We start from the raw sequence: 25,420 nt of genomic DNA on the forward strand, positions 1-25,420 counted from the left end.
TCCTGTGTATTGGATGTTTCTAATAACTAATTTAGTCTCATGGCTGTTGTTTACTGGTTTACTTGCATGCTGACATGGGCTTGTTCAACCTCTTTCTGTCTAGAATATGTTCCACTTCTCCACGGACGTAGAAGGAGGCGGCGTGGTGAAGATCCCGGCGGCTAACGGAGACGACGCGTGGAAGGTTTACTTTGACGAAGTGCAGCAGGAAATCGTGGACGAGTTCGCCATGCGCTACGGCATCGAGTCCATATACCAGGCCATGACGTAAGCGGCGTCATCTGTGAATGAATGTGCAGTGTGTGTGTGTGTGTAAATGTGTTTATGCAAGTTTGAGTTTGCTCCAGGAGTCAGTTCATTCAACAGGGAATGACATCAGCCCGTTGTGTGCATGTGAGACTAAATCCAATCAGGAAATGTTTCAGATTAGTGTGACTGTGTACAGTACTTGTGTACAGCCTGTGTGTGTGTGTGTGTGTGTGTGTGTGTGTGTATTGAATTGATGGGAGGTGGGCAGGGTTGTCATGAACTATAAACGGCATGCAAATCAGTTTATCTCATCTAATGAGGAAAGATGACCTGTCACTTCAGTGAGTTCCCAACTGTTTGATTGGATCATTGTAGGCAGGTGGAGAGACCATACACACACACAATCGCACACACGCATTCACACACACTGGTTTAATGGCATTAATAATGTTGTAATTTGACCTTAAAGGGACGAGAAGCTCTGCGTATTTGTTTTTGTGTGTTGGAGGAAGGAGCGCAGTCACATCACATAATCACACTGGGAAGCACTGAGTAAATTAAAGTTGTTAGCAGAAGTGGCCCAGACTTTGTCCCCAGTGGAAATGGGGATATGAGCCAATCAATAACGCAGCCAAATGAAAATGCACGCGCTGTAGCCATTACAGAAGTCTCACTTCTCCCTGGAAGCTTGATGAGCCTCAGTTACATTTTGGCTGCTCCACAAGAGCAAACTGTTGGAGAAATTCACGTCTCTTTGTTTTACGGAGCCTGTCAGGTGTCTAGTATTTATACTCTCAAAATAGTAACTTGTGCTTACAAATTAATCATAATTATGGGTGTGAATTACTTATTACTAATAGGTAATTCATAACATTGAATGTGACGTGTGTGTGATCATGTCTGTAATATTAACTCAGGACAGATGGAGAAAAATGTCCTATAAACTTACACTAGTATTTTACTGCCTTTAATTTCTTTTTGTTGGTTTCCCTCCCACCTCTCAATCTTTCTTCTGTGTCTTGTCTCTAATTATGGCCGACCATTTCCTCCCTCCCTCCCTCCCTCCCTCCCTCCGTCCATCCTACCCTGCATCCTCTTCCTTCTGTCTCATTTATTTCCTCCTGCCCTCCTGTTATCTCTCTCTGGCCTGTGTATATCTTCTTCTGGACCCCTACCTTCTTCTGTCTCCACCTGTCTCATCCCCCCTCCCTCCACCCATCCCAATGCACCCTCCTCCCATCCTCCATCTCCATATCCATCCTGCCTTTTTATGGCTTTTAAACCTTCAATCTCCCTCCTTCCAACCCTGCTCGGCTGCTGCCTCTGTTCCTCTTCCCTCTCTAAACCTCCTCCTTTCCGTTCCTCCTCAGCCATTTCTCCTGCCTGTCCTCTAAGTACATGCTGTCGGGGGTGCCAGCAGTAATGAGCACCCTGCTGGCCAACATCAATGCCTTCTACGCCCACCCCACCGCCTCCACCAACGTCTCCGCTCCGGCCAGATTTGCAGCCTCCAACTTCGGGGTAAGTGACCACCGGACCCAATGAAAATAACATAAACAAACAACAGTATTTTCAGTACTATCCGATTAGTCAACCTGTCAACTAGTCGCTAGCCAAATCAGTACTCTAACATAAACATCCTCTGGTTATATAAAAGTGTAAGAATGGTATGATATGATTTATCTGGGGGAGGATCTGCTGTGTTCTTGGTGGATGACGTGTTTATCTTGTCATTTGTTTGTCTTTCCAGAACATTTTAGAAACATAACACCATTAAATTATCAATGACATTTTGAGATTCAGCTGGCAGTCAGAAGTATTCAGTTAATTCAACATTTACTTTCAAACTCCTTTTACCCAAACATTACTCAGAAAACGCAGTTTTCTTTCCAATAAGATTATCTAGGATTGTACAAATGGGTTTTTATTCCTGTAATGTCCCAGATTTAACAAAGTGATATTTTCTGCAAGCCCATCCGAAGATCTTTCAGGGCTGTACTCAAATTTAAACCTCGATCATTTAATTTTTTGGGTTAAAACATAGACCGTGCTCTAAAAAGAGAAGAAATTCACAGTAAGACACAAACTCAACAAAGAGCAGACTGAGATTTAATCTTTTACCGGTAAGAGCTGTTTGAATTAGTCTTTAAAGCTACAGTTTGACCTTAAGCAGGTGTCACCAAGCCCGTTCCTCAGAAGGCGGCCCAGGTTGTCTGTAATCGTCCTGAACCTGCTGCTAATAATCTTTCTCATTTAATGGTAATATCTTATCTCTGTGGGACCTTCGGAACGGCTCTGAACTTTGCGGTGGCCCAACTCTGGCCCTGCGGTCCCCCACAGTGGCCACAGATTGGGGAAGGGGGACAATGACAGCTAGAGGCCGAGCTTAATGACTCCTGGGATCTTTGCCAATATTGTAGACTTCAGTTCTCCTACTGGTTGCGCTCAGACTCCGGTGATATACGAGCGACTGCAGGCGGCGTGTTCTTGCTTTAATGGGTCAGGGGACGCAGACAGACTTGCTCTCACTATGGGATGGTGAGAGCAAGTCTATTTCTTGGTTGCCAGCTTGTTAATAAGTATGGGTCTATTTCTGGGTTGCCGGCTTGGTAATAAGATCTGCCGGATAGGTTGATAAGTTCATCTGTGTCATTAAACTTCACTGAATTGAGTCGTTTTTTTTATGTAGGTGTCTGAGTAACAGAAAAAAGCTGTTTCACTGAGCTGTTTTCTTTCCCCGTTTGATGATAGAGAACATCAGTAACACTTAAATGACTTGACAGTAAAATCAGCTGAATCAGTGTTAAATCACAGCTGAACTTAATCAAATTGGATTGTATGTGTTTTACAAACTTGCCTTTGGCATTTCCATATAAACTTATAGTGTAGTAGTGTATGTAAGTGCTTATCAAATTGTCTGTGGGAGAGACAAACCCCTAATAAGTGACAAGGTGTTACCAGAAGTTTCTTATGTTCTTCTCTACATAGTTTAACATAAAGACATTTTTTAAATGCCCATCTTTGATGTTTATCTGCTGTAACCAGTAATCACTAACTGTTTCTCTATGAGGGTAAGCATGTTTTATTCCACTGATTCCATTATTATGTTTGATTTACCTGTTAATTCATTTGTCGTCTTCCCCCAAAATGTACCATGGTTAGCGAGACCACGCAGAACAACACAAATCTTTGAAGTGTTCTTTTTTTTCTTTTTAGGCTGAAATCAAGGTTGTTTTGTATTTTGGTTTCAGAGAAAATGGCACGCAGGCAACAAGGAGGTGTTTTTGTTTTCTTTTTTTGTTCTTTTTGCCACCTGCTTTGCCGCACTTTGCTCCGTCTTTCTGCCTCTTTTCATTTGCTGAAGCTTTTTACTGCAGCTGTTGTGTTTACTCTCAGACAGACCTCGAAAAACACACACGTTATTTTCTTCTGTCTCTTTTTCTGGTTTCTCAGTGTTTTTCATTTTTTCTTGGTTTTGTTTTGTTTTGGTGAACTATTGAGCCAAGCCTGTTTCAATGCACCTGTTGCCATGGCAATAAGGGGATTTCCTAAAGCATCCCTTCCTTGCCTTCACTCTCGTCAACTGCCTCTGTCTCCTCGCCCTGTCTCCTCTGCTCCACCCTGTATCTGTCTGTCACATCGATCTGTTTTTCCTCTCTCCTGCTTTACATCTCTGAAATCATGTCATTGACAATTTTAGAGACAGTTTTAGTGCTTGTTCTGTTGGACAGGTGTGTTGGTGAGGCTACACCCACACCTTGTGTGTGTTTCTTTCGTGGGGGGAGGCTGTTGCAGCTGTGAATTTTGCCTCTGGGAACAAACATTATTCACTGGATTCTTTTTGGTTGTTTTTTTTTTTTTTGCCATAAATGACTTTCCCAGGGAACAGTTACTGAGCCTGTACCATGTTCTTCTTTTTGGCAAAGCCCGTTAGCTCTCACACGTATTCACACCTGAAAGGTCCCTCGTTGTCAGCCAGAGGCAGTACAGATGAAACTGCTGTGAGTGTCTGCTTTTACAACTTAACTTTTTACAAACTACCTTTATCGGAAGTATTAGGAAAAAAAAAATCAGTGCAGCATCAAAAGCTCTGTCAAATTTTCCCTGGTCATGAGCGATAATAAATGGGTGTCCTTCACTTTTCCCAGTTTTCCCATTAAGGTTTTTGTGAAATTTCCACTGGAAATTAGCAGCTACTTTCAGACTCAACACAACTGAACTCAAGTAGCTCACAACTTTTCACACCTTTGTCTCTGTTTTCCCTTTAATTAAAACCAGAGTACATTGTTCTTTGCAGGAAACCTCCCAGGAGGTTTTTAAGAAATGACAGGACTTGTCAAATGAAGGATCAAATAATGTCCCAAGCTTTGGATGAGTGTGGACAGAAGTGACAGAGCAAACACTCTTCTGAGACTCTTCTGAGACTGTCTATTGATAAGTACAAAATATAAAGGAGTAAAAAAAAAAAGGCAATAACTGCAATAATATAATACAAAAACAATCAAAGAAAAAGTGGACTCACTAATCATAGCTGGATGAATTTTGTGTGTTGAAAACCTTCAAAATACAAAATAGGTCAACTATAGGTTCATTTCATGATGATGAAAACTGAGTTAAAACATTTAACGCAGGATCGCTCCAAGAAAAACATACCTGATGTCTGTAATTCAAAAAGTTCAGCTCCTAATGGTCATTACCATTTTCCCTTATTTTTTCCTTCAGGGTGCTCTGCTTCATTATTAGGTGGAGCCTTCAGGCTCTAAGTATCAATTACTCCTCATTTAAAAAGAAATTTATCACCCCTCTGATTAATTGGAACCTACGCCAAATGCTTTGTGGTCACATAAATTATGTCACAGCAGCAGAGGACAGAGCGATTCGTGAACTCCAGGATGGGGAAAGGAAGTAACTTGCCCCTCAGCGTACGGGGAGCAAGTAACAAGAGAATGAAGCCAATCACAATTTTTACCAATATTGTAATGAGACAGGATGAGCTGGTGTGTGTGTGTGTGTGTGTGTGTGTGTGTGTGTGTGTGTGTGTGTGTGTGTGTGTGTGTGTGTGTGTGTGTGGTGGAGGATGAGGACGGTTTTGCTTTAGGGAAGGACGTTGTGACGATGTGTTTTTTTAAAGGTCAGATCTGAGCTTGTGTCCTTGTTTCAGGTTTTTTAGGTCAAAAGTCTGTGTGTGTGTGTGTGTGTGTGTACATTTTGTCTTCTTCAAAGGGCTGTTTGATTTAAGTTAAGATTGAAGTGTAAGGATTAGTTTAAAGGGTAAGGCTGGAGATATTCTATATTTTTAAGTCAACAAAATCCACTAAAAGACCAATAAGTGGTTTTCAGTCTCTCTCTCAACACTTTCTGTGTGTACTGGTAGCACTCAACTCCAACGCAATGGCAGGAGCACATTTGACAGATATGCGGCGCATACTCCATACTCCTTAAGCTGATGTTTGGTTTATTTATTATAATGATTTATGTTAGTTGCTGGCCCATCCATATACCCCAGAGGCTTCATGTATGATGGGATTTGTTTTTAGTCTTTGAGCTCTGAACGAGGCACGCTTGTGTCATTATGTCAGTTTATGGAATAAACCTTTGCAGGTTTTCATGCTTGTTTGCTGCCTAAAATCCTTAGAATTCATACCCTGGGAAACATGAATGTCTGTACAAGATTTCAGAGAAATCCATCCGACGGTTGTTGAGATGTTTCAGTTTCAAAGACCCATCCACAGAGCCATGCTGCTACCATCGCTGAAAAAAACAAAATATAAAGAACTGGCGTCGGCCAGATGTGACCAGTCCGTGCTAAATACCATTTCTTTATGCACATCATTGTAAAATTCAGTATTGTTGTTGTGCGCAGTGCTAAACATGAAATAATATGTGACCCACTGTGACAGTGGGACTTATTGATTTAGGCTTTTTTTCAGAGGGTTTGTTCACACTAGGAAAAAAAAAGAATATTACTCGGTAAAACGGTGAAGGTTTGAGTTGAGTTGAGCTTTGCCGTGTAGTTGTGCAAGTTCACGTCAGGGGATTTCTCCACTCTCTGCCATGACTCACAGAAAGCTCTAAGTCACTCTCTGTCTCTGCTTTCTCTTACGTAATTACTGACTGTTTGCACTGTTCCTGCCGCCGTGGGACGCACACAGAGACACAAAACAAGAGCTGGAAGACTCTTTCAGGGGTTGATTAGAATTTGGCAATTTTTTTTACTGGCCTTCGGTGCCAGTTAATGTTGGCAGTTGTTCGTACTTTCATTCAAAGATAAAAATAAAGGGAAACCCTTCCCAGTTTACTAACAGTGCACGCGCTAATTGCTCTATAACCACGACAGGCTACTTTTCTAGGGCAAGACTGAGACATGACAGAAATCCAAAGAATCGTTTTAACTGTTTTACAGTCAAAATGCAGCATTTTGGGATTCAGTAGTGTCATTAGCTATTAGATAAATGTATTTTTGCAGTTTTTACTGGTGAGAAATTTTCAGTTGGGCTTGAAATCGTGCTTCTCTGTCTTTTTCCCCTCTCATTTTTTTTTCTGTTACTCCAGGGGACTCGTTCTTTCTGGTTGCTTTCTTGGCATGACATGTGAACAGATTTATGTTGCCAAAGCATATGAAAGAAAATAGTGGATGCATGAAAGAAAAATCAGCAGCGGGGATACCACTACTGACTGTAGCTCAGGTGGTAGAGCTGGTTGGCCATTGAACATAGCGTGGCTCAATCCCTGGCTCCTCCTGTCCATGTGTCTCCACATCTTTAAGCAAAACACTGAGCCCTAATTGCTCCCAGTGAGCAAGCTGTGAATATTAGTGTGTTCAAATGAATCCACTATATGAACATAACATAAAGAACTGTGAAAAGTTAACATTAAACTGTAATTAAAGTTAGGACCATATACATTATAGATTAACAGATTGTTAATCTTGCTTTGTGCTATCATGCACCAAACTATACTACCAGTCCTGCAGGGTCATAAAGTGAGAGTAAAAATAAAGTGTACTCAGGTAGCTCAGAAAAAGAGAGTCTCTGTTTTCTTTTTCCCTGCACCATTTCAGCCTCCCCTCGTCCTCACCGTGGTGCTGGGCTACACGCATATTCAGACAGAAACCGACGCACACAGGCTGCCAGTTGCTCGTGTCTGAGTTTTTTCCTATGTCTGAACAAAGAATCTAAGCAAAATTTCTTTTCTGTTTCCAACAGAGAGATCGTTTTGTGAAGCTCCTGGATCAGCTGCACAACTCCCTGCGCATAGACCTCTCCATGTACAGAGTGAGTCTTCACTGTCAGCTGCTGTCATTCTTTCCGTCACCGCCTACAGAAATACAGTATAGCTTCATTCCCTCCCGGTGACATGCACGCTTGTCCCCATTCAGTCACAAAAAAGGAACGTCGTGGGCAGGTGTAAATCTGAATCCAAGAAGCTGGCACAAACTTTTGACTTCGACAAAATATTTAACCATATTCTAATTTTCTATCACTTACGTTTATTTGGGGGTCACAGAAGGTTTTTTTATGTGGTTTTTGTCAGGATGATGTTCCTCTGACTTTTGTATTTTGATGATTGTTTGCTTGAAATCGTTTAGGGACGAATAAGTAAAAAATACGATGAACACTAAAAAGGCAAACAACCAACGTGATTGAAAAAAAAAAAATCAGCTGGAGAAAAAATACCCTAAAAGAGTTTAGTCCATAAACTTTGCTGTCCTAACCTGCTAACAGATGGTTAACTGAACTGTTTAGCAAGTGCATATGTGTGTGTGTGTTTATCTGCAGAACAACTTCCCTGCCAGCAACAAGGCTCGCCTCCATGACCTCAAGTCAACAGTGGATCTTCTCACCAGCATCACCTTCTTCAGAATGAAGGTAGAAGCAGAATATCAGCTCAATAAATCAATGGTCATGAAACCAAACAGAGACATGCAGCACTGGTTGCCTGATTTTACTGCTGGATCATTTTTTATTATTATTATTTTTAAATCTGGCTTTAAACTGTGTGTTGTTAAGTTAAAGTTACTTCTGGTTTCAGAACAGGTCAAAAACTTTATATTTACTGAGACAAATATCCAATAATAAGATGATCGTAACAAAGTAAAATAATTTTTCACATTTTTTATCTATCCAGTCAACTGTCACCACAAATTTGACAGTGAAAGAGCAAACACAGATGCACAGAGTTGAGCTGCAGTGTTGCAGGATTGATTGCAGCCTCTGACTAATGTCTCTCAGCTTGTGTTGTCGACCTCAGCTTCTGTTATAGGAAGATTGATTCCTCAGTGTGTGTGTGTGCGTGTGGGTGTGTGTCTGTGTGCATGAGTGTGTGATGATCATCAAGAGACATTTCATCACCTTCAGGCTTAAAAAAAAATCAGCTTGTATGCACGAATGTCCACGTGTTTCAGTTCAAGTTATGTCCCACTTCATTGTCCGGTCTCCTGCAGGTCTTGGAGCTGCAGAGTCCTCCCAGGGCCGCCAATGTGGTGCGGGACTGCGTCAAGGCCTGCCTGAACTCCACCTACGAGTACATCTTCAACAACTGTCTGGAGCTCTTCAACCGTCAGTTCCAGCCCACCGTCCAACCAGTGAGTCCCTAAGCATCGATGTGCTTTGAGCCTTCACAGACATCATGGGAATTTAATCATTTGATAGTCAGTCACTGATTCTCTTTGCAGAATCTGCCTTTTAATTTCGGGGTCCCGGAGTGATTCTTCTGTGCCAGAGCACACACATCAAACAAAAACAGAATCTGAATCTCGCTTTCTGCTTCACCTGCTCCAACTATTCATATTAATCTCAGTGAACACAGCACGTGCTCCCTTAGCCTTAACCGACGCACCAATGAACTGAGTCCAGAAAGATCCATGTCTTAATGTGTCTAAACTCATTAACCCAGTCTGGGTCTGGTAACAATAGTTTGCATGGTAATCAAGAGGAGTCTCCTTTTCATCTTGATGGAGTGTGCCGAACCTTATCACAGAAACATGGAACAAGAATTTAGAAAATGAAATCTGGAGGAATAATATTGTAATCATTGTAAATTATTCAGTTCAGATCCTTCGTTGAAATCACAACTGTTGAGCGCTGTAACTTGTTTTTGTTCAGTGTTACCACTTATTTCATCACAGCATGTGTTTCTCTAGACATCTGGCAACTAAATTCTTACACATTTTCATCTTCTTGTCTCCATTTCCTCTTGCAGCCTGAGCCAGAGAAGAAGAAGAAGAAGAAGGAGAAGAAGAAGAAGGAAAAAGCAGAAGGAGAAGAGAATGAAGAAGATAAGGAGGAGGAAGAGGAGGAGGAGGAAGAAGAGGAAGAGGAGGAGGAGGAGGAGGAGGAGGAGGAGGAGGAGAAGAAAGAGGAGAGCCAGCCAGAGGAGCAGGGCCCGAGTATTATGAATCTGGACTTCTGGCCCAAACTCATCACTCTCATTGTCTCCATCATTGAGGAAGACAAGAACTCATACACACCGATCATTAACCAGTCAGTACACAGTTCCATTCTGTGCCATTTACCTTTTACTGGGCATGTTGTAGTTCTCACACATTCAGTTTATTTTTGGATGATATTAAAAACTGATTCAAAATATATTAGACAGATATTTGGTGTTTTGTTTCAGGCTGTAAAAGCCTCAAGCAACCTCAGGTGTTTGTGACTGTGTGTGTGTGTGTGTGTGTCTTCAGTTAGCAAGTCGAATACCAATACCACAGTATTGACGTACGGATATACACACCAGGAGAGTAACTTTGTCTTGTCCTGACCCCTGAACTGATTTATATCCTTCTCTTCAGGTTTCCTCAGGAACTGGATGTGGGTAAAGTCAGCGCTGAGGTCATGTGGACGCTGTTCGCTCAGGACATGAAATACGCCCTGGAGGGTAAGACTGTGTGTGTCTGTGTGTGGTATGTGTGTGTATCTGTGTGTGTTAGTAGGAGAGAGAAAGAGTACCAGCTCTGTCAGCGTCGCTTCTGTTTCTCCCCCCTCTACATTCACGCTTTCATTTCATGGCTCCATCGACTTTCCCTCCTCCCTTTGCCGTTTTGTCTTTTCCAGTTTTGGATAAAATTGATCATCACCGCTGGAACAATGGTGAGATAGATCATAGCTGGTGACAGGATACAGTCAGAGGAGCCAGAACTGGGACAGCTGCTGAGTTGTTGGTTGTTTTTCTGTGTTGTTGGATCACAGAATAGGGTTAGAGAGTCAACGCTGCAGTCTGACTTCTTCTTAGACCCAAAAAAAAAAAAAAAAAAACCCAGGCATATTTAATAAGTTTGATAAGAACAGATGGTTGAAAGGCCACGAAGCGTCTTTTCTTCTTTTCTTTGATCTTCTCTCAGCAACACCCAACACGAGGTTTATACCTCCAAGCCGCACAGCCACCGTCTGTCGGCACCTGTCAGCTCAGGTCGAGCAAATAAGGGGTTTAACGCCTTGTTCAAAGGCACTTCGGCAGCAGGTGTCGAAGGAGAGTAAATCTTCTCTTTTAGGCCATCAAATAAAGAGTGGCATGTTCTCAGACTGTTGTCAAACTTAGTGCTGAGGGTAAAAATTTATTTCAGCAAGTCATGGTGAAGGCAGACACAACAGTTTCCACCACTGTAAGAAACTGGTGTTTTTCTTTCCTATTATATCATCGATTTCCCTCGGAGCTCTCTATATTCCAAATTTATGCACTCGTTTTACTGTAAGGTACTTTCAAGAAGTACTGGCTGAGCACAGACTGCTGATTCAAGTTAGTGAGCCTTCAGCATCAGAACACTCTGACACCTCAGTCACTTCTTCTTCTGAGAGTCCCTCTGTCTCGTTTGAAACCTGCTTAGCAGCTCAATATTCTGGCTTTTGACTGTGTCTCATATTAAACCTGAAACTGTAGAAGCTATAGTGTCCTGGAACCCTGTCTGACTCACTCTGTAGAATTTGTTTAGATTTTAGATGATTTTTTTTGTGTTGTAGCGGAAATGTCAAGTCTGCAAACAATAAAACAAGAGGCAGATTTTTGTAGGAGATTCTGCAGAATTTGATCACTGACAGGTCCTTCAGAAGACCCTTTTCTGGACTATTTTTTTTCTGTGTCTAGTCTTCCTTCCAAATCTCCTAGAGCCTGTAGCTTTTGTGTTTTTGTGTGTAAGCCGTTCTCATCTCAGCCCCCCCATTGGTTCATCTAACTTGCTTTCCTTGTTTTCTCTGACTTCTTATTGATTTTTCTCATAACTCTGTTGCCATCTCAGCGCCCGTCACATTTCGCATCCGCAAAGTTGATTTCTACGCTGGTAAGACTGTGTGTGTGTGATTATTTTTAATTAGTCATCTATAGCAGGGTGCACAAATGGACACACAAATGGGCAAGTGTGAAAAAACACTAGAATTCTAGTGAGCTGAGAACAGTTTCAGCTCGTCGTTTCATTGTTGAGCTGTCTGACCCTGTGTGACCTTACACTCACAGCTCTCATGGGGCCTTTTTCGGTTGCTGTTTTCAGTGAAAATGCTCTAAAAGCTGCCTGCTCAGCACCGAGAGCAGACAGACACCGTCAGGTACAAGCTGGTGAACACAGTGGAGCCAGATATTTCCCCCAGCTGACCCGGCCACTCCGCTGTGTTACTCAGTTGCTGGAGAGTGAAAGTCTGACTCTGTGGTGGTCTCAGAGAACTTCCAGTTTCCTTTAATATTTTTGTCCTTCATAATGAATTTAAGGGAACCTTTGATATCTTATTCAGTTCTACCTTGAAAGTAAAACTTGGAGTAATGAGGCCGGAGGAAAACTTTATCAAAACAAATTTGATAAAATAACTGCTGTGTGTGCGCACGCCTGTGTGTTTATCTGTGTGTTTATCTGTGTGTGTTTGTCATTTTTACAGAACACGAGAAACACAAGCTCTGTAAGACTGCTGACTACATGAACCTGCACTTCAAGGTCAAGTGGCTTTACAACGAGTATGTTAAGGACCTGTCCGCCTACACAAACACTGTGCCCGAATACCCGGGGTAAGACACACACACACACACACACACGCACACATATACTTTTTCTCACTCATTATCTCCCTCTTTCCTTGTCTCCTCCAGACAAAAGAGAGCTCATGTTGATTGATAATGTCTGCTGCCTGTTGTTGTTGAATTCAGACTACACACACACACACACACACTATGCAACCCTCCTCACCACCATGGATGCTAGAAGTGTGGATGACTTGGGTTATGACAACATTTCAAAGTTCTTTACATAAGTAAAATATTTCAAACTGTGGTAAAAATGAAACGAATCAAATCAGTTAATTAAAAGAAAAAACATTTCAGTCATTCAATGTATAATTATGTAGATATTAGAACTGAATGACTGAGAAAAGGAACTTTTAGAGAAGATATGTAATGAAAAGGGGATTTAAAACATCTGTCTGCCTCTGTAAGCTTCAAATACTCTGTTTACTCTTTGTCAAAGCAACACTAACATCAATAGACTAAAATAAGTCTCCTACAGTTTCTCGTGGTTTGTGTATGAGCTTTGTTGTTCATCAAAAAGAGGGTTAGAAACAGTTTTGTCTCGTTATTATTTCAGGTGGTTCCTCCAGTTTGTCCTGGCCTGGCTGGCTGAGAACGAGGAGGTGTTGATGGAGTTCATGCATGGAGCGCTGGAGGCAGACAAGAGAACGGGGGTGAGTCGATGAGACCAGGATGTGGAGGACTTGGATGTGGTTAGAAAAACTGTTCCACGAGCAGAAAGTTTGCAGCTCGACATGAGTCTCTCCTTCATTACTCAGGAAAACAGGAAAATCCTATTTTTAAAAAAGTATAACAAATCAGTAATACAAAAATCCAAGTGAAAATTAGGTTTTCAAAAATGCTATTTGCAACACAGACTGTAGTTTAACGACTTACTGGGTGTCTGAGCCGAGGACTAAACCATGAAATGAACCGTTTTTTTTGTCCTGCAGCTCTGATCCCCATCCTATCTTTTTTCTTTTTTTATTTTATTTTGGTGAAAATGTTCTGAGTCTTGGTGTTTCTAGGCAACACATCACATCTTTCACTTGCTTGTGTGCCACCAAGGTACACAAAACTATCAACAGTAGCTGTTATCAAGGAATCAGAAACAGTAATGAAAACAAACAAATCTTAAAACTTGGGACCTGCAGTTCCCATAATTTGGAGGGTGTAAACAGGAAGTAATATGTTGCTGAGGAGGTTGTTAGCTGTGGGCTACAACTCGGGCCTTATTTTTTGCATTTGTTTACATTATGGTGCATTGTCTCATCACTGGATTAAACTGATACTGAAGACAAAACAGCCAAAGAGGAATCGCTCAGTTTGTTCAGTTCAGTCAGTCAGAACTCTGACGTTGTCAGTATCATGGAAACTTCCCGCTCTGCACACCAGGAAATGGGAAGCAACGATACAAATACCCCTATAGGGAAGGTGGCATCAGGGCTCTGATGGGCTAAGTACATCACTAACCACTAAAAGTGCGTTGGATAAATGTTGCAGTCAAAGGAAATTTGCCACGTGAGTGTGTGAGTGTGGCGGTAGACTCGAGTTGGTTCCCTAATCTAGCTCACAGGCTTCGCTTCATTTTTCAAACGCCAACAAAAATGCAGGAAGGATGTTTTCATTGTCAGAGAAGACTCTTAAGCTAATATTATTTTACTCAGCACACAAATTATCTACTGCTTTACTCTCTTAAGCGGCCTAATGTCACAACTCTTTTAACTCACGGGAGTTTAGGAGGGGTTCATTAGGGATAGATTTTATTGAGGAACTGTTAAGTGCTTATCGGCCTCTTTTTGGCCCTTAAAGAACCACTTATGGATCCATACGCTGTAGGCTTCTAACACGAAGAGGCAGACCACAGAATTCAACAGCCGGACTCTGTCACTTGGGACATATGTGGCGTGGTTTTCTTGACTATCACAGACGACCACACCGACCCTCTGGGCACCATTTACATTTCAATCTGAGCCATTTAGCTGATGAATTTATCTGCAGGAACATATGATTAGTGCAGCAGTGCTGTAAGCCCTCCATTCCTGCACCAGCAACATTTCGAGTGAATGATAGTGATTGTAATGGACAGAGTGCCCTGAAATCTGTGAGGTGATTACACAAGACCACAGCCACAGTGGGTAGGAAAAGAAATAAGACTGGTATGAGTAATCATTTGTCTTCTTCTTCCCCTCCGCCTGCAGTTCCAGCAGACGTCTGAGCACGCTCTGTACTCCAGCTCGGTGGTGGACATCTTCTGCCAGTTCAACCTAAGCTTTGAGATCATCAAGAAACTGGACTGCCCCGACCCCGCTGTGGTGGCCCATTACAACAGACGCTTCGCCAAGGTGAGATACGTAACACAAAAACCTTGTTTACCTCGACTCTCTGTTCTTTGTACTGCTGGACAGTCACATATCTTATATCTTTCTCTGGGATCTGTGTGGACATGGATTTGTTTGTTGTGTTGTGTTTGTTTTGTAGTAGCTTCCGTAGTTTAACCACAGGCTTCTGGTCCTGATGACTTCAGTAAACCTTAAGCTCCTCTAAACTACTTTTTAAAATTTTAAAAGGAAGGTTTTCAAGAAGTTCAGTCATCGTTTGACCTCCTTCTTCACTTACTCGCTTATGTACAGGAAACACAAGTCATCACTTCCTCCACACACATCCAGGTCTATGACCATACCCCTACACATATAGTACAAATATGTGGTTGCTGTTTTTGTTTCTGTTTGGTGCAGCTTTAAACCGTGAGTGAGTCTTTCAGTTGTGAGTTTTGACTGGACTCACAGTTGTAACTAAGCCTTTGATATCATATTTTTTCTTCAAATGTAATTTAAGGCAGTTGCTTTTAGGCAGAGACATTAAATCTAACAAATCTTTCTCAGCAGAAGAATTGTGTGCGCATATTTTCATGTGTGTGTGTGTGCATGTGCGTGCGTGCGTGTGTTTGTGGCGTGATGGCTCGATCGATATGGGACTCATTAAATAAAGAATGGCTAATGTAAGCCATCACTCTCAGCTGTCCATCTCTCTGTCCCCAACCCTTGACTCCCTTTTCATTTTCGTCCGCTCCACTCATGTTAATCTCTCTCTCTGCCTTTTCATCTCCTCCCTGTCTCAGCTTTAGTTTGTTTTTCATCTACCCTTCTACCATCTTTTCTTCTCATTCCCTTATGAACTCTCTGCCTTGCCTTTTCTTTGTCCTCAGATAATTGTCCATCCACTTCTGCCTTTAATTCCATCTTCTCTCCATTTTCCCTCTCTTTTGCCTCTTTGTCACTCTTTCAATCTCTTATCCATTCTCCCGTTCTCTCCTCCAGTCCAGCACGGTTATAGTTCATTTTGGTAAAGGGTAAGATGACAGCACAGAAGAGAGATGCAGAAAAGGACAAAGGGAGAGACAGTGTTGTACAGCAAGAGGAAACCATACTAAGTAATGCAGTTAATAGACCACATGTTTAATGCATAAGTGTAAGAGGGCCATCTGGCTGACTGAGCACAAAGAAGGGAAATCTCTCACAGCGAGCCCAGGATGCTGTGAGGTAACAAGAGTTGCAGGCTCTTTGTTTTTGTCATTTCCTGTCCCCCAAGTCACTATCACAAACAATAAATTAACATGCTGATTTATTTAAAACTACCCTGTGGGGTTTTTATTGTAAACAAGTATGACATTCGTCGTTTCTCACCAAAAGGCGTCGTGCGAGTCCTTAAGGCCCGACAAACATGCCAGATGAATTTCCTGCCTCATTAAACATTTGCAAATACTTTTTTCTTGGAATGTTTTGGAACTTGCATTGTTTACTCTCGCTCTTTTATGGACGCAGTGCTTCCTTGTGCAGCACATTACTGCAGCCATCTGTCAGCGTGCTGAATGGTATAAACCTGCAAGACGTCATATAGTTCCCATCCCGTTCGTCTGATGAATATGCTTGAGCTTGTGCACAGTGTCTTTTATGTCTTTTCAGGGAAAAAAAGAATCATGAATTTTATTCCCCTGACAACAAGAACGGCCCTTTGTTTAGAAAAGATTGAAAGAAAATTGGCTTGTTAAAGAAGAAGTGGAGAGAAACCGAAGGAAAACAGTGGTACCAAGTTTCATCCCTTGTAACTCTGTAACTGTTAAACATATAGAATCCATACATCTTTCACTTTTAGTACTGGTCGCTATCTTAGATTTTTATCCAGTCGTAGACCTGAGACTTGGACGTGGACTTACGTCACAACAATGAGGACTTCAGACATGAGTTTTGCATGATTGATGTGAGACTAAAGCAGAAACATTTCTGACTTGGACTGAACGGACAGATTTTTTTCAGTTGTCCCCAGGGTGAATATCTGATGACACCTGAGTTCAAACAGAGCTCGTTCTGACCAAACTAATTAGGAAGTACCAGTGTTGGGGCTCACTGCTCCAGAGGTTCCCGGAGCAAACATGTTCCAAGTCTTTGTTATCTTGTTTCCACAGACGATCACCAAAGTGCTGCTGCAGTACTGTGCCCTGCTGACCAAGAGCTTTCCCTCCTACTGTGAGAAGGAGAAGATAGTGAGTACTGCTGTGTCACTGCTCTGCTACCAAACTCCCTCACTCTGAGTTCATCTCTGATTGGGAGAGAGACCAAATACTTTGAAAGCCGGCTCACTGCCTGTAGAGTGGATTAATATTTCAGTTGCTGCCACCGGCTTCTGTAGCTTTTTAACTTCCATCTCTATTGTTTTATCTTCGTTTGGTTCTTTCATCTTCCTGTCGTCTCCTTCTTTTTTCTTTTGTTTTGCTACGTCTCTTGCCTGACCTTCATTCATTTGCTCTTTTATTTTTTTTTACTTTCTTGTTTTTTTTCCTTTCTTTACTTGACTTTCTGTCTCTTTCATTTTGTGTTTTCTTACCCACTTGCACCCGTTGTCTCCCTCATCTATCTCTCTTCTTCCAGCCCTGTATGTTGATGAACAACATCCAGCAGACGAGGGTCCTGTTGGAGAAGATGTTTGAGTCGATGGGAGCCAAACAGGTGAGTGAAACACAGACACAAACACAAACAGTGGTTCTCTGAAGTTTTTTTATTTCAAACTTCAGCTACTGATGAGTTTCTTCTCTCTGGTTCAAGGTAAATGAAATCTTTGTCATTGTTTTGGGTCTTGGTGAATGAAAAGAAAGATGTAAATCCATGTAAATCGCAGCGAACATAAAGGTCAAAGGTTTAAAAATATGTTGAAAGGAGCAAAATGCACTGATGTGTGGGCGACAGCTTGGGACTCTTTAGTGTTTTTAAAGTAAAATGTTTTGTTAAATTAGAAAAAATGTTGTGAAGAGTTGGAAAACGTTTTCCCACTCATCACATGCCAGAGGTGGGAAGTTTCAAAATTCCAGTTAATCCAACAGCTGCTTCTGTTTATTCAAATGTCTAGTTGTCCTACATTTTTTTTTATTATATTTCTTTAAGATACTTTTACAGACATTCACACAAAGGGCATTTCTTTAAATGGTGCTGGAAAAGCTCCAGCCAATGAAATCACCCACAGGGAACGATGGTATGTCCCAGCACATACATGTACCTATTTGGGTCACCTCACCGTCCTCCAGGTGGGACCTAATTTCTTTAATGGAACTATTTTATATGTATTTAGGTTCTTTAGCCCCTATGAGGAGAGGCAGCAGAGTTTATTTTGTGTGTCTGCAGGAATCTTTTTTTCTGTCTTTGTGCCGAACCCATAAAAGCAGAATCTTTGTTTAATAAAGACCCTGACGTTGAACCTGGAGATTAGAGCGATGTAGAGGTTTGCAGTTGACATGTTTTGTGTAGTTGTAACCTTCCATGTGCAGTGTGGAAAATCTCGAAGAAGATCTGAAAACACATTGTGTGGAATCTACATTCTGTGTGTGCGTCTTCTGTGATAGGCTTTTGTGTTTCTCTGTGACTCATTCTCTTGACTTGCTTGAATGAAACTAACCTTGCTAATATATTTCTGGAATATGAACAGTGGTGAAATCTCTGTAAGAATAGCTAATCTTGTTTGATGAGGAAGGTGCAAAAGATGCAGCAGATGTTTGAAAAAAAAAAAAAGGTGAAACTTCGACAGCGTGTGTGCGCACATTCATAGGCCTTTAATTATTTTAAGTAAGATGTGAGAGTGAGTGTGTGTGTGTGTGTGTGTTTCTCTCTACAGATAACTGCTGAGGAGGAGAGGGTATGTTGAGGTTTTTTTTAGCCCTCACTCCCCTTCCCCCTGTCGCTCCTCACACACATTCATCCAAAATAAACAAGGACTTAATTAAAGCAAAAACCCATCCTGAACCTGTTTTACCGAGTAGTGTGTGTGTGTGTCTCTATTTTTAAGTTGATCCCAAATTACTCACAAGCAAGAGATGAAATAGAAACCTTTCCCCTCCTCCTCCTCCTCCTTCCTAGACTCCCAGTTTTCACTCCCAGAAATAAACTTTGGTTTTCCTTTCTACCTGATGTAATTTATGTAAAAAAAAAAAAAAATTCTGCTTTTAAATTGCGCTGCTTCTTTCCTAAAGCTTGAGAATGAGGAGGAACCTGAGGAGTGTGATGAGGAGGTGGGTCAGCTTGTTTGTCACAGCCTCTCACCGCAGAATTAAACACTGGCAAACAGTTAGCCAGTCTGTAGCTTCACCAAACCCTGAAGTCGCTGATGCAGGCTCGCTGCCGTCGTTACCGGTGCTGAAATCTAAAGAAATTCCTGAAGACTAATTTGTTTTTCCCTTCATCTTTGTGATCAGTTACTTTTCTGTTTGCCAAAAGTATGTGGACACCCAAACATCAACATCTATTTCCAAAACTATTCTTATTATTCTATGAAAAACCACCCTCTGTGGTTTTTCTACTTACTTTCAAAGTAAAATCTTTCACATTAGATAATAAAAATAAAGTGTTGATGTGTTTGAGTGTATGTGATGTGGTGTGATGGTGCATCACATTTTAAGGGTGTTTTTAACAATACTTCATGTACAATAACTGTGTCTGGAAGTCAGATTTAGCTCGTGGCTAGCAGTGATTTGCAGACAGTATCTTCATTATCATATATTAGTGTCTCATTGAGTTTGTTTTAGCGGAGACCAGCATAATCTGAGAATTACTCTGAAACCTACAGAAAGACAGTCGTGTCCTAACGAAACCTTGGCAGAATATTGTTTCTTCTAAAACCATATATGATCACATTTACATTTTATATAATTTGTTTGTGTTTTATTTTTGTTCCTCCACCTGTATCTCCGCCAGGCCATCTCTGACAATGAAGGGGAGGATAACATGGTGGGTAGGCCGCATCATCAAAGGCTGCCAGCAAAAAAAAAAAAAAAAAATCACTTTGATTTTTGATAATTCACGTTGTCTTTATGTTTTAAAATAACTATCTTTTTGTTTTGGGGGATGGGGGCAATCTTTATGGCCACCAGTCAGAGGACTCCAAGGTGAGAGACGTATTCCAGGTCACTCCCACTGAGTTTTCATTCTTTATTATTTCCTTTATTCTTACTTTTTCTTACCATTATTCTCATTTCACCTTCTCTTCTTATTGTTTTGTCCATTTCAACCCCAGTCGGGCTGCTCAGACTCAGAGGGATCAGAGGTAAGACAGAACTAAGGAAGGAAAAACTGACAAAGCAAAAATCTTCTTTAAAAGTAGATCAGAGTGTAAACGTTCCCGAGACCTTGGATATTTTATGCCGTATTTGTAAGGAAGCCAGTAACTGGAGTTTATTCCTGCAAGAAGCCCATTATAATCACTGGACCTTTGCACTTAGCCATTGAACACCTTCAGTCATGCAGTTAGAGGTCATATCATGTCTTTCCTGCAGACATCTTTGCAGTAGCCATATTTTCTTTGGGTTTTTGTTACCAAAATCATTTGCAGTCATTGTCATTTGAAGTTAATTTGGACTTGTGGCAGCTCATTATGATACATTAGTGACTGATGTCGTGAATATTGATTGTTTGAGTGGATAGCAGCATGATCTGAAAATGATCCAGGATCTTTAAAACCTACTAAGAATCAGGCTTGTCCTGAAAATTGTTCTAACCTGGATGATGAACCTGAATTAGCCACTGAGCTCACCAATGCCCCTCCCCTCCAGGTGTTCAACCTGTAAAGCATCGCTTGTCCTGTTTTTTTCTGCTTCAGCAGAAACCTCTGATCACAGACTGATATTTATGATCGCGTGATTTCTGCACAGTTGATAAATTCCTTCATAAAGCCTCTGGGACCACATGCTAGCAAAGCTCTTAACACATTTACAGCTGGGCGCTAAGACAGCCTCCCTCCTGTAGTGAGTGCTTAATAGACTAGACAGTGGGCTGCCAGATAATTGACTTTGATAGTGTATAAAAATGTTGAAACGACTGTGTTTGTCAGCTGACTGCGGGGGGTCTGTGTCGTGTCAGAGAGGAGGGGGAGAGTCAGATTTGGAGCAGAGGGTGAAGACAGATAAAGTGTGGCGGAGTCTCAGCTGTGCTGGTTAATGGCCAAAGTTGCTGCCATCTCACAGATGTTACATGTTAACCGTGAAGATACACATGTTGTTATGGGGGAAGCAAAATATACAGCTCCTTCATCATAATTTGGGCTTTTGAAGGAGAAGACATTTTGTGTCTGAGGTTACATGCTTATGTGGTGATTAAAAAAAAATGTCCTGACCCGATGATGTTCAAGTTAGCGTTTGCAAAAAGACGTGCCGTCTCTGTACTGACATTTTTTATGTGAAACTACCCCCAGTTTTATTAATGTGCCCAGGGCAAATTAATCTGATTCACACAATCAATCTGTTTGCACTCACCATGGTCCTTAATTGATGACGTCCTTGTGCAGTAGCTTAAAATGTAAATTAAAATCAGATATTGTTTTGATTGCAGTGAAGGGGGTGGGGGGTGGGTGGCTGTGATGTTCCTTGAGGAATTATTCAGAAGTTTTATTCATGCAGAGGAACCCTGTGATGCTTAATGATTGCTAAAAGAACCCCTGATGCACACTGAGTATGCTTTTAAGAGTTGGTTTTGAAATCAAATTTATCTTTATTCACTTTGCTTAGTAGTTGTATTGTATTTGTGATTGGATTATTAATGACAGAGAGTCAGGTTGAATTTGGAGGCAGTCTGGGCCTGTGAGCATCGGGGGGCGGGGGGGGGTTGTTTTAATCTGCGTGAGGACTTTTAGACCTTGACCGTGAGGCTTGAGGATCGAGGGTTGAGCTGGATGCAAGGTTGAGGTTTCAGTCTGGTTAATGTTAGGATAAAGGTCGGTGATATGCATAACTGTGGTTCAGTGCCTTATATGCTGTACGTCACTGAGAGTTTGTCAGAAGTACAGACATGTGGCCGACACAGGGTCAGGGCTATGATGTGTTTTTCACATTGTGGTCCCAGAAACCAGTTCACACAATCACATTTAACCACCATCTGGTCTCCATGAGGTAAAGCTGTTATTTTTACATTAAGATTTGATTGTTAAGGTTAAGGTTTGACCTGCTGGGTATAAATGTCAGTTCAAACAGTGTCCTCACAAGTTATAAAAGACAATGTGTGTATGTGTGTGTGTTCAGCATTACAGCTTCACTCAATAAGTCTGTTCTAAAAATAAATGGCCTCCAGAGTGCCTTTTTCTCTTTTACAGTTTTTACAGCCTCTAATTCAAACCATTGTGTTGTATGAAATATGGTAGAGGTTCAGTGTCTTGGACTTTTAGAGCTTTTCTATATCTGGCAAATATTTTTAAATTCTTGTTGCATCTGATTGTGGTTTTCTGCCCAGCTGTGGTGGTTATTTGTGTTTTGTACACATAGGGACTAATGGTAAAGTCACAGGTGTGATGATGAGAAGCCTTTAATTTTGTTAAATTTTTTTCATTAATATTTTGCGTTAAATCATTATTGTCAGTTGAAGTAAGAATCTGAAGGATCTCTTGTGAATGCACTGAATGAACAAAACGTGGACTGTTGTCATGTCCTGTCTTGTCTTGTCTGTCCTCAGCTTGACAACAAGGAGAAGGAGAAACAGGTCGGTCGTCCAGGCCTTTCACTTTTTGTTGAAACACCTTTACTCGGCCAGACCTCTGTGTTTTGTGTGATGTGGTGTTTTTTTGGTGAAGTAGTCTGGACTGTACTTGTGCTGTATGTTTACTGTTTTGCACCATCATGAAGCAGAAACCTCATCCTACCTATTAGGTAAAGTGAGTATAGTCAGTTAATTCTATTAAAAGGTGCTAATGCGGCACTACACATTAGCGGCCACAAGCGGCAGCCCAGGAACACTGCTCCAAAAAATTATAGGTCAATAATGTACAGACACGCACATGTTCCCCAAACCAGCCAATCTGCAAAACCAAAGGATGCCAAAATAAGACGAGAGGGGAAAAGATCAATCCAAGTTTGTCTCCAAAGTCTCTTACTTTTGGGGTTTGTGAGTTTTTCTTATTCAGATCTCTTCTTGCAAGTTTGTGTTTTGCCTGGTGAAGATTACCAATGTTGCTTATGCTATTGCAGGAATATTAAGGCACTTTTTTCTAGGACCGTCACGCTTGAAGTTGAGAATGCTGTATTAGCGGTGACCTGAAGATTAGTCATCTTGCAGTGGACAGAGTTGAGGATTTTTCAGCAGATGAAAATGCAGATTAGCATCTTGCCGTAACATTAAATGCCTCTGTCTGCACCAGAAATCTAATTTTCAGCTAGCAGCACTAAAAAGATGCTTGAGGGAAGTGCTGGGCGCTGCGCGGCGGCGGCTCCTGCTATTACTCTGAGACGATTGAAAATCTGGTTGAAGTGGGGAACAGAAACTTCAGATATTTTTAACTTGCGGTACTAAAAGGAAAATGCCAGGCTCTCGCAGCTGTTGAGAACACGCGACAGCATGTTCTCTTCTCTGTTCAGGGAGGTGCCCAGGAGAGACACTGGGGAAAGAAATATAGTGTAATCATACTGACATACAATTAAGCCATAATCCTCCTTTTTCTCATTCTCATCACTGAGTAGATATTTTCTCCCTAAAACCTAAAATGTGTGCCATAAGTTAGAGCTCTGTCTTATTGTCTTTGGACTCATGTAGACGGTGCTCCGGTGAATTTGAGTGGTCGCAGATGTTTTAGGTTGTGTCTGTGTTGTGCCTTCACTGTGCCGTTTGTCCTCCTGTAGGACGAGTCCTCGGCATACGATGACAGTGAGGAAGAGCAGGAGAAGGTTTGGTTTCTTCACAATACGTTGGTTCCCTTCCAACAAGTTCATCACTAACCTCTCCTCTCCTCTCCTCCTGACGTCTCAGAGCTGACTGAAATACATAGACATGGTTTCATGGATTCAAACCTCCATTCACTTTGCTCTTCTTGTGTGTAAGAGTGTCTGTGATTGCGTGTGTGTTGAAGAAGGTGTATGTGCTCATTGGTCCACCATGTTTTTTTCCATCATCGTAATGTTTACCATTACCTTAACCATACCTTCTATTTGTCTTCTGTCTTTCTTCTTTTTGTTAATGTATCTTTGTTTTATTCTTTTTTTAAAAGCTTGACAAGGAAAAGGTGAGCCATGAAAACATAACCATTCACCTTTTAATACTGTTATGTTTCAGTTCTCATTTCATCTTTTATGTCATTTCTCTTTTTCTCCTTTTCACATCTTCTTAGTCTGAATCCAAGAAGGAAAAGGTGTGTTTACAACTTTGCTGTATACATGCAAACTAGTCGTTGTCTGTGTGCCAGTGTGTGGTTGTGACCCCTCATCTTAAAGGGTTATGTGTCATTACTTGACGTAACTGGTGGATGTGTGAATAATCAACTGTTTGCTAACAAGTTCACAACAGGTTTAATCAGAATAATTTGGTTTAATCTGATCAGACCAAGACAAAACCTTGGATGTTGAAAGTTGTAGTATTGTTTAAAGGTAGGGCTGGTACTCTGCGTAGGACAGATTCAAATCTTTGGAGAATTTATATGAACTGGAGTTAATGGCTTTTATAAAATTGTACACTGGTTTCTGAATTGCCTACAGTTAGATGAAGAGAACTGGAGCAGGCTGTGTGCTCCCTCCTCACGATGGCAGATGACAAGGGCCCCATTTTGAAGGGTACTGGCTGTTCCAAAAGGGGCGATGAAAGAAAAAACGAAACTGAAAAGCGCACTTTAAAACACCTTGTACCCTTGAGATGTGAAGGCTTGTGTTTTTGATTGCCCGTCAGAGAGGGGGGTGAACCTCCAACATGGATATAAAACCTGAGAATCAGCAAAACTGGACCAATGAAGGTTTCACCTGAAAGCAACAAAAAGCTTTATTAATATGTGAGTCAGTGCCTGGAGGAGCGAGAGGCTAACGCAGAAGGTTGAACCTAATAAAAGCGCCAAAAAGAGCGTGTGCGTTACAATGTCGCTGTGTGAATGTTGTCATAGTGTGAACATGTGTGTGTGTGTGTGTGTGTGTATCGGTCTGTCTGGCTCACTCACTCACAAATGTGTGTGTGTCCTTGCAGGCTGAAAAGAAAGACAAAGAGAAGCAGGTTGGTTTGCTGGTAGTCATTCTGCCCTTCACCATCTCTTTCTGCTCAGAAGCTTCAGATTTTCTGATATCTCATGTACTTTCTCTTAATCTATTTAGATTTGTTCTCATTCCGCTGTAATATTCTCTGACACTAAAATAAATGCCCTCTTTTTTTAATTACATCACTGTGCGCACCATAGTTACGGTTTATTTAAAGTTTTTGAAAAACAAAATTGCTTAGTCGTTGAGTTTGTATTGGCTTTCTTTTCAACCTACTCCCTTTCTTGTCTTTGCCCCAAGGAGGACACTAAGAGCAAAGAGGTGAGTGGTTTTAAACATGGCAAAGGATATTAGCTTCAGTGGCAGCCCCAATGAGAGATGCTACAGCATTCATTTTTACATGTTGTCAGTCCAGCAGCAAGGACAAAGATACGATGCCAAACGACGGTTGAAAATACATTCAGAAGGGATCATGTGTAGAATAAATGGCAGACGTGGAAATTTGATGACACTAATTAAGTCATTTTTAATGTGAGCAAACACACATTTATCAACTGTTTAAAACTTCAACATATTAGGTGCAAAGTTTGTCCATTGTCGTGTGTGTGTGCTCATGAGTGTGTATGTGGGTCTGGAGACGAGTGTGAGTGTCCAGTGAAGGGGACGATCTGACCCGGTCATTAGTTCCACACTGTGTCTTCTGCCCCCGTTAAAGCCAGC

General features: G+C 41.4%; 1 protein-coding gene across 1 annotated transcript in view; it reads left to right on the plus strand.

Moving 5' to 3' along the window:
* LOC121184799 (protein unc-13 homolog B-like) overlaps positions 1–25,420 on the plus strand; it is a 125,258-nt gene that overhangs the window by 91,498 nt on the left and 8,340 nt on the right. Inside the window, exons 20-31 of the mRNA XM_041042681.1 lie at positions 104–267; positions 1,620–1,770; positions 7,455–7,523; positions 8,028–8,117; positions 8,693–8,824; positions 9,595–9,731; positions 10,040–10,125; positions 12,108–12,234; positions 12,806–12,902; positions 14,430–14,573; positions 16,694–16,771; positions 17,157–17,234. Coding sequence (XP_040898615.1) covers positions 104–267; positions 1,620–1,770; positions 7,455–7,523; positions 8,028–8,117; positions 8,693–8,824; positions 9,595–9,731; positions 10,040–10,125; positions 12,108–12,234; positions 12,806–12,902; positions 14,430–14,573; positions 16,694–16,771; positions 17,157–17,234 — 1,353 coding nt within the window. The remainder of the gene's footprint in view (positions 1–103; positions 268–1,619; positions 1,771–7,454; positions 7,524–8,027; positions 8,118–8,692; positions 8,825–9,594; positions 9,732–10,039; positions 10,126–12,107; positions 12,235–12,805; positions 12,903–14,429; positions 14,574–16,693; positions 16,772–17,156; positions 17,235–25,420) is intronic.

The sequence above is a fragment of the Toxotes jaculatrix genome, chromosome 7 (genome assembly GCF_017976425.1).
Source record: "Toxotes jaculatrix isolate fToxJac2 chromosome 7, fToxJac2.pri, whole genome shotgun sequence".
NCBI classification, from domain to species: Eukaryota; Metazoa; Chordata; class Actinopteri; family Toxotidae; genus Toxotes; species Toxotes jaculatrix.